Source organism: Clytia hemisphaerica, unplaced genomic scaffold, assembly GCF_902728285.1.
Source record: "Clytia hemisphaerica strain Z4C2 unplaced genomic scaffold, Clytia hemisphaerica genome assembly, whole genome shotgun sequence".
Taxonomy (NCBI): domain Eukaryota; kingdom Metazoa; phylum Cnidaria; class Hydrozoa; order Leptothecata; family Clytiidae; genus Clytia; species Clytia hemisphaerica.
Window position 1 is genome coordinate 16,499 of NW_027103359.1, and position 16,357 is coordinate 32,855.

Consider the following 16,357-nt stretch of genomic DNA (forward strand, 5'->3'; position numbering starts at 1 on the left):
CAGTATTAAACTGTTGAAAATTCCATTGAAAATCATTGATTTTCGTTAAGTTTTGGATGTAGAGTAGAAAAATGGATAGTTTTCATCCTTTAATCATGCCTAAAATCCTTTAAATTGAGAAAAATTGGTCAAAAATTAACGCCGCTTTTAGGTAATAATTGCAAAATTTTTGCCTTTTTTACGCCGTTCCTTATTACGCCACGAGCCCAAAAATAACGCCAATAAGGGCTAGCGTAAAAAGTGTCGATAAGGTACTAGATTTTAGGGGGGGGGGGGGTGCGAACAATATTTGTGTTAGGCTTTTTAAGAACATAAATTTTCAGGTTTTAGCTGAGAGGTTTAAAAATTTAAAATATTCTCTATTCCGGTTGCGCCTTAGTTAAAGTCAGGTTGGTGGCAAAAGAATTCCACAGATTTTAAGTAATTGTACTAAAGTACATACAGTATATGGCCCCCAAAACGGAGACGGCCCCCAAAACAGAGGTTTTCATTAAAAAGAAGATTCTGACTTGTAGATTTATCAGAATTAAACGATTTTTGTTTATTTTGAAAGAATGATGGTTATACTTAAGAATGAGCATGTTTTTGCTGGTTTGAGACGGATTCAAAATAACATATTTGCGTCTAAAGGAAATATTTTAACACTTAAATTAGATAAAAATTGCATATAACTCACTCTAGCTCCTTGGATATTGAAAATAAGTTATGAAAATGGGGTATAGGAAACTTTCTACACCTAATGCCGTTCAGAAAATGCAAATACATCTGTGACTTTAGAGGCTGGGTAAAAGATATAGCATCTTGAAGGTCAACCAGTATTTTGGAGCCCTAGAATCAGCATTGACAAAACCGAAAATTCTAAATATGAGAAAAAGCAAAAAATCTTGGAATTCTATTCCTATCACCTTGAGTTAATAATTTACAACAAAAAATTAACATTATATATAAAATTTTTCGCTGAATCAGCAAAAACGGCAAATTCTGTCATTTTTTTGCAAAATATAGGAGAAAAATATCTTTAAAGCTTAATATTTTCAGTTTCAGTTAAGCTTTTTTTCTAAAATCTTCACAGCTTATTCCATACATGAATGGAACTATTTTCAAAAGAGATTTGTTTTTAAGAACTTGATTAAGACGTTGTTAAATCAAAATTGTCATTTTGAAAATTTCTAAATTTTCAGTTTGGACTTTGTAATATTGAAAATCTTGAAATATTTCATAAAAATCATAAATTTTACATCCATCGGCTCGTAAATTTAAGGGAAAACACAAATATGTTCATAGTTTTTCCCCCTTTTACCACCGGGCTTAATTATTTGATTTTAGCTATACCTCCGTTTTGGGGGCCCCAAACCTGCATTTTGACAACCAGGGGTATACTGTAAAAATTTTATCAAATAAATTTATGCCCAAAACCCTCTAAATCATATTTCAAAACTATGGTCAAAATTTTGTATTTATATCTTAAAGATATCTCGAGAAATCGCTAAAATTTCAAACCTCCGTTTTGGGGGCCATTAGAAAAAAGCTACCTATCTTTAAGCGATTGAAAAATATTGTTGAAATTGAAAATTTTGAAAAAGAACTTCCAGGAAATAAAGTAGAGATGTTAAAGGTTTTCATACAGCAAAAATTTTTGTAAAATCTCTTTTCCTCCAGATTTGAGAGAAGTTTCAAATTTGATCGCCGTTTTGGGGGCCACATACTGTAGAATTTTCAGCTGTCTTAATGCTAATTCAAGGAAATCTTTCATTCAACTTCTTGAGATATAAAAATATTTCGATGCAACATTTTTTCATTCAGAAATTACTAGCTACTCCAAATATACACCCCTATCTCACAACTTCCTATTGAAGTGCAAATGGGGATAGAAATTCTATTGTTCCAATGTTAAAAAATTCAGTTGGATGCTTTTGGTGTGCAATTTTTAAACATTGAATTTCGAATAAAATCAAATCGATTTCCTAGTGGGATATGGGTCGCAGCGGGCCTGTGATACAGGGGTGTAAATAGTTTCGAGGGCGATATTCTGTAGTCTATAGCCTCAAGAGACCTTTTACAGATCGGTCTGCAAATTACTATTAATGAGGCAAAAAAGAAAAAGGAATGGAAGAAGTTTACAGTATTTCTATAAATCCTTTCCATCTTATCACATGAGATAACCAAAACACAACTACTTTATAAGAGTTTATACTAAAAAAGTACTTAGGTACGAAAACATTTCTAATAAACAAATTTCTAAAAATGACAACAAAATGACAGAAAAAGGTAAATTAATTTAAAAACTTTATGCAAAATTCTTTATATACACATTATATAGCTTCAACATTTTCAGTAAATAGTAAATAACAATAAATCTTTTCTTTCGTAATTTATTCATAATATACTTTGTATCATACATCTGTCAAAATTCAGTCTCAAAAATTAATCTTACTACGTAAAAAGCTAAGGCGGCATTTGCGAAAACCGCGAAAGTTTATTTGATCAATATCCACCAGAATATTTCAGTTAACGTTGAAAAATGAGACTTTTAAAGGTTTTATTTTTACAAAAGTGTTCCCGTTTCATATCAGACACATATTTCATATCAGGACGGTGTCTCCCTATTGTGATATTATGCTGATATAGGCAAAAAATGTTTTTCTTGCTCCACATCCGTGTGAATTCAATGTGATGAAAAACCTTGTAAATTAAAATTGATGAGGAAGCAAACGAAACAAAAAAGAAAACCCTCAAATGAAAGTCGTAAGGGTGCGAAAAAAATGTTTATCATTGATCGCTAAACTTAAACAAATCTGAGCCAAACTAATGATAGAGTTTATACATAGAATATAACAAGAATATTCGCTGATGCAAATCCCATCTTCATCAATAAACCCAAAAGCCATAAAATGTTCAATTTTCTTTCGTTTTACGTCTCAAGAATTTGAAGAGACTTGAATATTTGAATTGTTCGTAAAGAGCATCTCGAACAGATTTGGTGAATTTATTGACCAAGCAAAATGATGTCGAAGCTTCGAATAGCAGATTGTAAAATAAAACCAATTCGTAATTACCAAGCCAGTCTAAACGTCCGAATTCACCCATTAAGTTGAAACTGGTTATACCTAAAAGGTAAATCAAGTGATGACAAATTTATTGAAACTAGAAAGATTTTTTATCTGGGAAGTTTGTATAATCATTCAATAAATAATGCCAATAACTCCAGATATAAAATACGACTCATAAAATTTTCAATATAAAATCAAGGTATTTCTTTAATCAAGCCATTAGGTAGAAACCAGTATCGTTATCTTTCGATTTATTTAGGACCTAGATCGGAAAGAAACAATAACCCTCTCCCTTTCAAAGTACACGATCAGTCATTGCTGGTCCCAGCTCTATCGTTTCCTACTTTAGATTGTCGAGAAAAGATCGTTTTCTCTCTCGTGCGCTTAGGACCAACAGGACACCTAAGTAAGACTCACCAAGTGTTCGCACCAAGACAGGTAGTGCCGAACTGAAGATTAAGAAGATGATGCAGTTGGCTATCAGCTGAAACAGAAAAAAATATAATATATTTTCTAAGTTTGTAGTCATTCTACTAGGAAAAGCTCAACTTACTATAAACCACGGTCTCGGAATAAAAAGAAAATTTCACCAGAACCCTCCATTGTCGACTAGGTCACATTCTGAAGGGGTTCTCTTAAAGGTTTTTGGCAAGAATCCAAAGTGGTATCTCAAAATTTACCGGGGGATTTTCCAAGACATATCAGCAAAATTGAAGACTTAACCTGGCTTGGCCTTACAAAGTAACCTACTCGAGACAATGGATAAACTAATTTTCATCAAATGGCCTATTGCACTTATAACGACTTGAAATCTCAATGTTTTAATTGAAGGCAATTTGTATTTATAAAATAAAAAGTACAACCTTTGAGTTGGGGATTAACAGGAGAAATTTTTGAGTTTTGGTCTTATCATAGTCCGTATAAAACCCTAGTCTAGAAGATTTGATTGATCGATTTGCTCAGTTTTTGATCACGTTACCAAGTACTCCTATTGGGATTGATTTAAGATTTAATCACATGATCAAAAAGTGAGCAAAACAAACAAATTTTCAACGCAAGTTCGAAGAAGAAACAATAAAAAGATACAAAAGGCTTCCCCAGACCGGGATTCTTTATGCGGACTATGGTTTTCTACCTGTAAACTTACCGTAGTCGTACTGGTGTTCCGTAGTTTCGGTTTCAAATGAATGAAGAAAGGTGAACTGTAGAAGCCCACTACTGAAGCTGTCAGGATGTAACTTTTCGGAGAAACAATATATTGTCAAGGAAACATGTGAGAGGTGTTTTTTATCAAAAATCGAGATTTTAAAGAGTAGATTGATTTTCGCGAGTTGAGAATTTAAAACTATCTCGTCGATTCAAGTTCGCGAATCGGCCTCTTTTCACCTAATTTCTTTCATTTTCGTATGAGTCTTAGCCAAAATTAGAGTTTAAAACTTTTTTCTTGAGGATAAGTTTTGCAAAAACGGCCAAAAATCGCGAATATCGCGTGAAATCTAATCCACATGCAGTATCGTTATTAAGAGAGTTGTCGCTTTTGTATTGGCAGTATTATAGACTTTCAAATTTGAACGGTAGGAAACTTTACGTTTAACCCACAATTTGAATGAGGAGGGTGTATTTTGGCCTTTTTAATGGAAAACCTTTCTTAAGACATAAGCTTACGTAACATTTTTATGATTTTTAACATTTTTATTTTAGCCACAAACTATTTCAAGAAATTTGATAAGAAAGAACTTTGATCAGTTGTGTTGGTTTTATGATAAGAAATATGACCTACACAAAACACAAAGTTAGCGTTACTTATTAACAGAAATATCATATTCCAGACAGTTCATAAAAATAAATTTCAAAATATGCTACATCACTGTTTGGAGAGAGCTACACTCCCATGTTTGCAGTAAAGTTTTGAAATTGATCCTGAAGCATAAAGGGGACAAACTAGGAGATACAGTCAAAAACCATGAACAATGTATTGAAAGGATACAAGATCAGGAAAATTTGTAGCAGAATTCCAAACCATCCCAATTTCGAAATAGACATTTTTCCAAGTGAGGGATACTGAAAGAAGATAAACAATCCATTTCATAAACGAAATAAACGAGGAATCAACGAAAATCATCTGATAAAATTTTCAATAGCAGCATGTCAGACGAGTGCGACTTTTCGCCAGTTATACTAAACAAATCCTGAAAAGTAAGGAATATGAAAGAATTTCGGCAAGAGGCGGGTGTCAACTTAAGGTACAAGAATAAAGGCTAAAAACAGTTTAGTAGGATAGTTTAGCCTAGTATGTCAGTGACTTAGAACTTACTTTATCGGTGAAGGGAAGATCTTGTTGTCCAAAGACCAAGCGAAATGAATTCACTGCTACCATTAGTAAACATACAGCCTAAACAGTTATTGAAAAAAGAACTCAGATTAAGTGAAGTCGAAGTCCCGTTGCAAAAAGTAAGGATGTATCGAAGATAAGATAAAAACAATGAATAAACCAGATGCTATTATAGAAAAAATTAGGAGAAACCAACTTTTGAAAATGGGTAAGAGACATTGATTTTAAAGAATACGATCGATTGCGTTGATTTTCCCGGGAAATGACATTTCCATGAAATTCCCTAACCTTAAAGAATCCTAGTCCTAGTTTAATTGACTACTATTCAAATATGAGTAGTGATAAAATTGCCTTAAAAACGGACAATCTCAGCCCATCTGAGGGAACCATTCTTGGGAGGATTTCCGATCCTTCCTCCATTCTTTCGTTTTTCGGAGGATACCACTACCACCCCATTTTGGGAAAGAAGTGTGTATAGAAATAGTAACAAGCAAGTTAAAAGAAAGGTCTTATTAATTCAAAGTTAAACTAATACTTACAGTTGCGGCCAACAAAGCGATCAAGCAAAGTGGATAAAGTAAAGTTTTCTCAAACACTGAAGCATCTCGTTCGCGTTCTATAAAAGAGATATTTAGGTTCTAAAATTGCCAAATCACGAATTTAAAGAAGGAAGTTATATATAATCAAAGGACACCAAAAATGTCCAATTTCGTATTGCAATATCAAGTTAATGTTGAAAGGCAAATGTAAAATATTTAAAGTACTGAGTGAAGAAAATTTATGCTTCCAAAAGTCAATGGCTCCTCCTCAAAAAGTTGTCTAGTTTGCCGTTCAATTCACTCACCAAGTTTTAATCGTTTTTCTTTGGCTGTGGATAGTTTTGCTTCTAACGATTCTTTGGTGTCAGTAGTCTTCAATCCAGTGTAAGAAAGTGACCCTGAATGAAAAATGAAAATGAATCAAAATTTAACATAAAGCAATATCAACAAAATACCTTTGTCAAGATAAATATTGGTAGATAAGGAAGAAGCCATTAGATAGAAAAGATTGGTAATCTCACATACACCTAGTCTAGAATGCTATATTACATTCCTTTTGTTTTTCTAGTATGATAAGTTCCAAAAACATTCTAACCCTGAAGAAATACGTCTTCTTAAGAGGTTACAAGATTTCAGCGCGTTATCATTATTTCAACAATATTTCCACTATGTCCATAGCCAGAAAGCTTGGTTACCCGTGAGCTGATCAGACTATAAAAAGGAACCGAGGGACCTGGAATTAATAGTATTTGACCGTAACTTCTATTCGGGACTTACTCATTAGCTTTCTACGAATATCTTCTTCCTCGAAAATGAGTGCTTGTATTTGATCGTCTAAATCGATGAAGAACTGAAGTGAAGGAAGAAAAGGGACAAAATATTACTTTCCGAGGAAAAGGGGACAATGTTTTTGTGTCCCAAAAAAAGCAGACAAATTTTTATATAAAGTAAAATGCTTATAATTTTATGCGAATTTTATGACTTGTATACTTACCTATTACTTACCTTACTTATACCTATTCCATCAAATTAGGAATTGAATATCTGATTATTTCAATCATTTTCAGCCTTGTTAAGATGAGAATTTTAAGGATTTTATTTTACATCAAAAAAATTTGTAAAGAAGATAGATCTGATAAACATTTGACGAAAAGAAATTGTGTGTACCTTTGGTCTGACAATGACATTGCCAAGGATGGTAAAGAGCGTGGCAAATCCAAGTGGTGTACAAACTAAAGCAAAAACAAAACAAAAAGATTATTATAAACAATCAAATATCACTGATGAAAAGCTTACCCAAACAAATGTGATTCAAAAAGATGTAAACAGTGTAGCGTTTCAAGATAAATAGGACCTCTATAACTCGAACACACTTTTTTGTCCCCTCAGCTTTAAAAATAGTCTCCATAAATTTGACTCTCCATGTTCAAATAAATTTGTTTTCATGGTGAGAGTAAAGATAAAGGGACTTTTTTTTTATCTATAATATTAGAGGACAACTTACTTAACAATAAGAGAGCGCCAAAAAGAGAGATGCAAGAATAAATAAATGGAAGAGGTGGCATCCACGTTTCTAAAAATAAAAAGATAAATATGATAAAATTTGATTTAAAAATACAGCTAAGACATATAATTGTGCTACAGTGCCTCAAAATCACACCAGGAAAAAAACAATATTATAATGGAGCAAAGTGTTAGTTAGTGCTTGCCTTGAGCCGGGGAGGGGGCTTTAAGCAACTGTAAAAAGTAAAAAAGATATACCTTCCGGATATCTTTATATTCGGGGTTCTCTGTTTCAAGATTGCAGGCTTGACTTGAGGACTGTGAAATATCTATTTAAGATTTCATTTTAAAATTCAAAGGCAAGGCTACAGAGGTTTCAATTATTGAGATTGGTTATAAATCAACTCGCTTACCTGATACACTAGCTAACCAGCCACCTTTTTCACCAGACATGAAAGCAGAGAACACCCAAACAAAAGAGGAAACCAATATCAACAACAGGAAAAGAACAACAAATGTCTCATAAATACGTGATTTGATACCCTAAAAAGGAAGAAAGACATAAAAAACTGAGAAAGTTATTCAGCCCAATTATCAATTCTACTAAATCATTAGCTAAAACCACCTCCGAATCTTACAAATTATAAAAATTTTAAGGGGCTTTTATTGAGTATTGGAATGTAGATTTCAAAACTAAAAGTTTTGAAGATATCAAAAACAAGTTCAAATACAAAAAAATACCTTTCTAGATCCTGCAAAACCTTCTGACTCAGTGAAGAAATATGCAAATGGCATTGCCAAAAACATTGCAATATAGGTTCCAAGAAATATTTGATTCCAAAGACCTAAAAAAAATTAGTTCTAATATTTAAAGTTAAAGTTTCACTTAAATAATTTGAGATTAATTCATTTTTCCCGGTTTCCAATATGCCCTAGATAACTTGGCCCAAATCTACTTTTCTGAAGCTTACTATGCAAGGGGCTCGTAAATGTACATAATATGAAGAAATCAACTTTAGATGGTTTTATGAAAATTTTGCTAGAACTAAAAGGCTTTGAAATGATAAAAAGAATAAGGTGAGAACGAAAAGTTTATTTTTTAAATAATGTAATTGTATCATACCATGTATCAGTGAATCGTTCAACCATTTCATATAAAAACTACTCTGATAGCTGATCAATATCTCATTACTGAAGATGGAGAACGGTAACAGCAATACAGCACCAATGGAAACGGTCATTGTGAAACAACATAACCAGATCCTGATAAAACAGTATAGAGAGTTATGAGTATTGTCAACAAGAGCAATCTTTTAAATAGCATAGAAAATAACTCTTCTGTAGATTTACTAGGATTTTTTTTGCCATATCAATTTTTTGTTTTCACTAATTTTTGGCATATATTCATAAACCAAATATACTTTTAACTTGTATAATTTTTGCTCTAAATATTTAATTTTTGGTGAAAACGTACATTATCAGGTCCAATTGAAGCTAACAGCTAATCACTACCAAAACTTTTCAAAACACTTATTCAGGAAAAATAATTCTAAAAAGATTTTTCTTCATTCCTTTAGGCTCACAAAATTCAATCTTGCGAAAATTAAAAAAATTAAACCATAAAATGCTAGGTATGAGCATTGTAATTAGGAAATTATTCAAAAAATATTGAAACTTACGATACTCTGTAAACCAAGTCATCCTCATAATCTAAGAAAAAATGGAAAATCTTTACTGGTTTTATAAAAAAACATGTAAGTTCTGGACAATTTAATTTAAAATTGATCACAACAGGGTATTGATTATTCTTGAAAAAAGATGAAAATGTTTTTGCATACCACTTTCTTCAATTTTTCTTTTGTAACGACTGATGAACAGATAGGACATAAAATACACAAAAATGAACGTCAGTAATGAAATCTAAAGAAAATAAGAATATTTTTTATTACAATATGAAAAAATAATTGCTTAAATATTGTGAGGGTTAGCACCTGTAAGTATCAACAAATAGTGGGGATGAGATGTCAAAATGTCATCATTAGCAATAAATGTGACGTGTGAGTGGTATATAATTCAAGATATATCAGTTTTTCAAATTTCAACGTTTCATTTACGGTTTCATTTTTTATGTTACTCATTACATTATAATGTTCATTCATAACACAACTTTAGAAAAAATCTTACGATATATTCTCGAATAGCGTTGTAGAAATCTTGTTCATCAACATATTCTGCTGTTGCAAAAAATGTGTCAAACATCTTTTTAAATTTCAATTGTGAATAACTTTTCAAAAATTCTAAAACAAAGGAAGTTTAACAATTAAATAAATTAAAATTTTTCACTGGTATATTACAGTATACTATGCAACTAAATGCTTCGTAATAGTTTATTTTTCACTTTATAATACATTGCAATATTTTAAGACAATTTTAGACATTTTTGATAATTCAAAGATTTAAAGCCTTACACGCTTTTTTTTTTATAAGAATAGTGTACTTTGGTTGAGGGTGAGCATTATTCTTATTTTTCTATTGTTCTAAACAATAGGCCTATTGTTTTAAACCCGAAATCTCACCCTAATATTCTTATAGAAGTTATTCTTATAAAAGAAAAAGCGTGTATTGAGCCTTGTTAAATTTCAGGTAACTTTTGTAAACAAAATAAAGATTTATATAGTAGGCGTATTATTAACATAGATAAGAAACTAAAAACTAGATAAGATAAAGTTGCTAGCTTAGAAGAACAAAATTTAATTTCTTATAGAAATATTACAAACATAGTATAGGTTAAGTGCATAATCACATAATGTAGATAAGATAAAGAAGCGAAAAATTAGATGATATATAGTTGCTATTGCTTGCCAAACATAGTATGAGTTATGTGCTTGATAATTAAATGCAATATGCAAGAGGTTATTATCTTTTAATTGACCAAAATCAATTAAGTAAATTGCATTACAGTATCAGTTTTAAAATATTCAATTTCAGACACAAATACTTTTTAGAGCTCATCGGGAGCTCACTTTTGTTTTCCTGTGCAGTAAATTAATTACAGAGCCATACCCCTAAATCTGCAAGTTGTTAAAAATTATGGCCTTTTAATGCAACAAAACTTCATTGAAAATAGTCTGAGAAGCCTTTGGCCTTTTTAATGCAACAAAACTTCATTAAAAATAGTCTGAGCCCTAAGGTCTCTGAAAAAAGGCTATTTTCAAAAGGTATTTTAATAATGATTCTGAAAAAACACTCCAACTATTATGGTAAAGATTGACGCTATTAATTAACCTCTACTACACCTGGAACAGTTTGACAGGACATGTTCATAAAGCATGTGTCCTAGACATCTTTCTTGGAAATGTACCTGATGAAAAACTGTTTGCCAAAGGACCTGTCAAGCAAATTTTGCCAAAATTTGTTTTCACCAAATAAAATAAATTGTTGCCTTGTGAAAACCAGTTCTCTTTAGCTTCCTGCAACTAAAACTCCTAGTCCTACATCAAGATTAAGGGACTCATGGAGTGAGGGCTGGTTTCACTTTGGTTTACCCTGGTTTTACTTTCAATTTCAAGTCAACACCTTAGAAATAAGGTACACGTCCATGTTCCATGTTTCATTTTTTCACACCAAATCTTTAAAAATATTTATGTTTGTAAATTATTCTTCCAGAATTTTTTGTGGCACTTTGTTGATAATCTAACTCTTGCATCAAATTCCTGCCTTCTTTAGAAATTTGAGGATGCGAAAAAGCCACAAAGCAATCAGTAGAAGACAGTTAGTCACACTAGGAAATCTAGAATTCTGAAAACAACATCAGTCATCTACAAGATGTATTTGCAACTTCAAAAATTGTGAGTGTTCGATTAGGTTCGATTATTTTTTCAAATCAAACTATGATGGTTCAATGGGGTTCCATTCAGTTAGTGGAAGTACTTAGATTTTGCGAAGCGTCCTTACGTCACATAGAACCAAAGAAAATAGCAAAAGAACAAAGGAATTACCCATAGCTACCATTTCGCAACCATGGGGATCATGATTTTACAGAAATGGGAATCCGCACATCGAATAAAGCATCTTCTGAAAATTTCGTTCTTCGCCATAAATGCGAAAATGATAAACAAAGAAACTTTTGTTTTCTGATGGTCTTTTTAATCTGCCATGAAGTGTTATAAAATTCCTCATAGAACAGGCTAGCTCTAAAGCTCTAAAACAGCATCTAATAACATGAAAACCAGAATATGATTCTTGAATGGGAATCAAAAACTATAAAGTGCACTTACAAACATCAATATGTCAGATCTAACTAAATTAATAATGGCACTGTCACCATTGACAATAAAACAAAGCATTTTCTGTCAAGAGCCTTGTAAACATTCCAACAACTTCCATCGAAATTATCTGTCACAGCTAAGTCTACCATTTTTGGCCGGTCTGAGGATTGTGCCAAGAACGCTTGCAGAGTGCCGGTGCGGGTGAAAACTTTAATCTGTCAATCATTTTCTCAAGCGAAGAGTACGCGGAGCAATCCTAGCTCTACAAAAGTGCAGAGAATCATCAGTGGATAGTATTCAATTATCATTATCCCTTTATTTTCATTCCTAGAACTTTTACAAAAAAAAGAAAAATGCAAAAGTTGAATTTGAAAGATCTTCTGTGACGTTTTTTTTGCAAACTTCAAAAAACTGATTTTTGTCCCGCTTTTGCGGGACTTTAGCTTTAAGTGCTTGCGTGCAGCATAGGGTACAAAGTCCAAATATATATTTTTCACGCGGAAATTCTGATCAGTGACTGGTCACGTATTGGCCAATCAGAAGCACTCGCATATGCAGGGACAAATATCGCTGCAGACGAGTTACTTTAATGGGATAAATTTTCGCGGGGATTAATTTTCGCGGATTTCGCGGATTCGGGTGTCATCCGCGAAAATAAGTCCCATTGGAAATTTGAAAAAGGCCCATCCGCGAAAATTAGTTTCCGCGAAAAATTTGAATTTTTTATCATTTTTTTTTTTTTTTTCTACATGAGGGCACGCAACCCTCGAAAAAGGTCAAACCCTCAATATGCTTGTTAGCAAAAAATCGTTTTCCTCAAAATTTTCTTCACAAATTTACAAACTTGGAAGAGGTATTGGAAAAAATTTTATCTAAAGTGATCGCTTATTGTTAAAAGCTTTTCAATGCAAGAGGGTAATCCAACTGGCTTGAAATTAAACATTGAAAAGGATAATGTAAGAAAAGGAGGGAAAACGGAAAACAAAAGAATTTATTTTCAATGATAAGAAAGAGTGAAAATAACGAAACAACAATTTTAAGTCATTTTATTTATCTCTCTTTTGCTTCTTTTAACACCATGGAAGTTGTAATACATATCTCCTCGCCCTATTCCAAAACACCCTCTTATTACTTGAAAAAAAAATTCTTAATTTTCCTAGAAAAATTTTATTTCAATGTTTTGACCCTTTTCAAAAATTTAATTTGTACTCCAATCCGCGAAATTAAATCCCCGCGAAAAATCAGGAAATCCCTCATCCGCGAAAATTAATCCCCGCGAAATCTTAAAATTTCGCGGATGAGCTCAACCGCGAAATTTAATCCCCGCGAAAATTTATCCCATTAAAGTAGTTGGACCAGACCGTAAACCAGAGACAAGATTATAAAAAACTAGACGGTGAAATAGTTTACGGTCTGGATCCAGGCTACTCCAGGCTAAACCACACGGAGTGCTGACTTTTAGTTTTAATGACTTTTGCTCTCCCGCGTTTGGTTTCCGTAATAAAAAGAAAGTCATTATTGTGAACTTTGAACATGCTTTAAATCCAGACGGTGTCAATCGAACAACTTTGAACAAAAATCGCAATCGAACCAATAATTATTCGATCGCGTTCGTTTACGTTCGATTGGTTCGATTGCAATTTTTGTTCGAATGTAATCGAATCTCAATCGAACGGCCGAATCCTGGGTAATATTCGATTGTGTTCGATTGCGATTGAGTAAGGTTAGATTGGTTCGATTGATAGTTGAACTATGTTTGATTGTCATTTGCATTTGAATAATCTCCGATTTCGTTCGATTAGAGGATTATGTTTGATGAGTTTGATTAAATTAAATTGGATCACTCCGTTAGGGCTTTTTAGGGTTTAGCGGGTGGTTGAGTGCTTAAGTACCGTAGCAAAGCGAATAAAATCTAATATAATTGAATCAATCGAACGTAATCGAATACAATCGAACGTAATCAAAGCAATCAAACAGCAAATCCTGGGTAATATTCGATTGCAATTTGATTGCGTTCAACAATCGAACGAATCGAACGCCGAATCAATTGAACGCAATTGAACACGATAGAATAATTGCGATTCGATTGTCAAACACAATCGAATCGCAATCGAATATTACCCAGGATTTGCTGTTCGATTGCTTCGATTACGTTCGATTGTATTCGATTGTATTCGATTATGTTCGAGTACGTTCGATTGATTTAGATTTTATTCGCTTTCATACGATACTTAATAAGCCCTCAGCCGCCCACGCTAAAAAGCTCTAACAGAGTGATCCAATTTAATTTAATCGCAATCAAACTGATCGAACATAATCGTAATCGAACCAATGGAACATAGTCAACTATTAATCGAACCAATCTAACCTTACTCGAACGCAATCGAACACAATCGTATATTACCCAGGAATCAGCCGTTCAATTGAGATTCGATTACGTTCGACAATCGAATCGCAATTATTCAATCGCGTTCGATTACGTTCGATTGCAATTTTTGTTCGAAGTTGTTCGATTGACACCGTCTGGGTGGGTCGTGGCTTCTTCTTAAAGACAGATCTGGACTTATTTCGTTCTTTCCAGTCTCTTGTTCGTAGTTTTTCTGACTTTCTGGTTCTGTGTGAGTTATTTACTATGTTTTCTAACTTATTGAATGACTTACCGACAGATCGCCACCGGTGGGATTCGAACCCACTAAATGCAAAGTTCCGATGTTTTGAAACCCAAAGCACTACTGCGCCTTGGATTCATGCCGAAAGAGCGTTTCTGACGGCTATTTATATTGTACAAACTACAGACCAGACTGTATTAAGAGAAAATCACAAAAGAGTGCTTTTTTCGAGCTCCAACCCTAACCCTAACTGATAATAACCAAATTCCTAGCCAATCTGATACCTCTGATACGTAACCACACCCAAACCACACCCATACCAACCCTTCCAGGTCGCCTGCAGGTCCTGACACTATTCCCGCATGCCCGATCCGAAAAATAGGTACATGTCTTTCGCTTTTACGAAGAAGCCTTCACCGTCTGGTGTGTGTAGAAGCTTTTAATTAACATAACCTGCCTGCTGAATGAGACAGAGAACAATTTGCCTGGACTGGATTTAGAAGAGAACAGTAAGAAAAATAAAAAACAAAAAGAAATATTCTCTTGAATGCCAATAGAGACGTGGACATTTTTTAACTTTCCTGCTCATAATAATAATAGTCATCAAAAAAATTTGTCTGTTGTTGTCACAAGTTTGAATAAAAAAGAAAAAAGCTAAAAACTACAATAAAGTATCTAACCTTTGAGCAACATACATGGAAGAGATAGAATTTCTTACCACCCGCAGCTTACATAATAATGTCTTACAAACAAAAAGAAACTCAAAGACTTGAACATTCCATGAATTTTTTTCTTGAATGGTGTGTACAGACAGACTTTCGTTGTTTACCATTTTCGCTTCAATCAACCCGACTTCTTCGTACGGGTGAAAGTAGATTTTTTGCCATTCAATCCGTACGGTTATCTGGCACCCGATGTAGAAATTTTCTTCCGACACGCTAAAGCTCTGAAGGTCGGGAAAATTTTCAACATCTGGAAGAAATACATTACGGAATTTCGCCTGACCGCGTAATTTTTTAGAAAAATGGGCCCGAGTGCAATTTGGACAGGGAAGGTGTCATGGCCGACAAAATTTGGGTCAGAAAAAACTTCAAAAGGTTTCACGAAATAAATTCAAATACAAAACTTTTTGGAGAAGGAATCATGCAAAATATTATCATTCTTTTCACAAGGAGGGCATGTAGAAATACTCAAATAAGTATTTTTCCTTCTTTAAACTGATCACAGAAGCAAAAACAAAATAGAAATAGCATTGTACACAAAAAAGCTTGAAAGAAGAGAAAAGTCATAATCAGCATCTATAAATAACACTAAAAGAAAAACTAAAGCTATAGAAAATGAATACCAACCCTAAATGAACACATCTTTATTAAACTTGTGAAGTTTAATAAAGATTTTATCCAAAAAACTTCAGTTCTGGAATACTGAAGTCGGTTTGTCGGTTGTCGGCCGGTGGACAACAGTTATATTTGGAGGACGGTCTAAGATAACAACATGAAAGTTACTGATAAAAGCCTAAGCCCATAGGAACATACCTGCTTTAGTTTCTTTGGTCTTTGAATGGTATAAAATTTGAGAAAGTGCAGAAAAAATCAGCCATCAAAACAAACAAAAACAAAAGTTATGATTATCAACTTTTCTGTGGTAGAAACACATTTTTTGGGTTGGTGCACATACAAAAATTACACTGGATACTAAAACTAATATTCAGGGAGTGATAAGTACAGTTAAACTACAAAAAATCCATCAAAAGAAACCAAAAACAACCATAACAGCACACATTTTTTGAAAATTACATCAGCCATGTTGTTTGTAATTTTTGCCGACATACTCATGACGTGGTAACTAACGACAGTGATTTGACGGTCTTTTTGAGGCGCCAGATCTCAAAAAAACAGTTTTTGAGCGTTCAGCACGGCCCCGAAAATGAGGGCTAAACTTATGTCGGCACATCAATGGATGACTACTATTTCTCTCCGATGGTATATTGGCCCGCTCCTTTAGAGCTTTAGCGTGGGCGGCCGCCAATACGCCATCGGAATATCAGATAATCCGT

General features: G+C 33.3%; 1 protein-coding gene across 1 annotated transcript; it reads right to left on the reverse strand.

Annotated features, from left to right (window-relative positions):
* Positions 1–2,120: 2,120 nt before the first annotated feature.
* On the reverse strand, positions 2,121–9,722 carry LOC136821812 (limb region 1 protein homolog). Its single transcript, XM_067078033.1, has 16 exons — positions 9,609–9,722; positions 9,263–9,344; positions 9,104–9,134; positions 8,548–8,687; positions 8,166–8,269; positions 7,838–7,967; positions 7,426–7,494; positions 7,089–7,153; positions 6,699–6,771; positions 6,227–6,319; positions 5,922–5,998; positions 5,365–5,442; positions 5,038–5,111; positions 4,198–4,288; positions 3,468–3,534; positions 2,121–3,107 (listed from the first exon to the last, which is right to left on the reverse strand). Exons 1-16 carry the CDS (start codon positions 9,681–9,683, stop codon positions 2,896–2,898), a joined length of 1,461 nt encoding a protein of 486 aa, XP_066934134.1. The 5' UTR covers positions 9,684–9,722; the 3' UTR covers positions 2,121–2,895.
* Between the last annotated feature and the right edge of the window lie 6,635 nt (positions 9,723–16,357).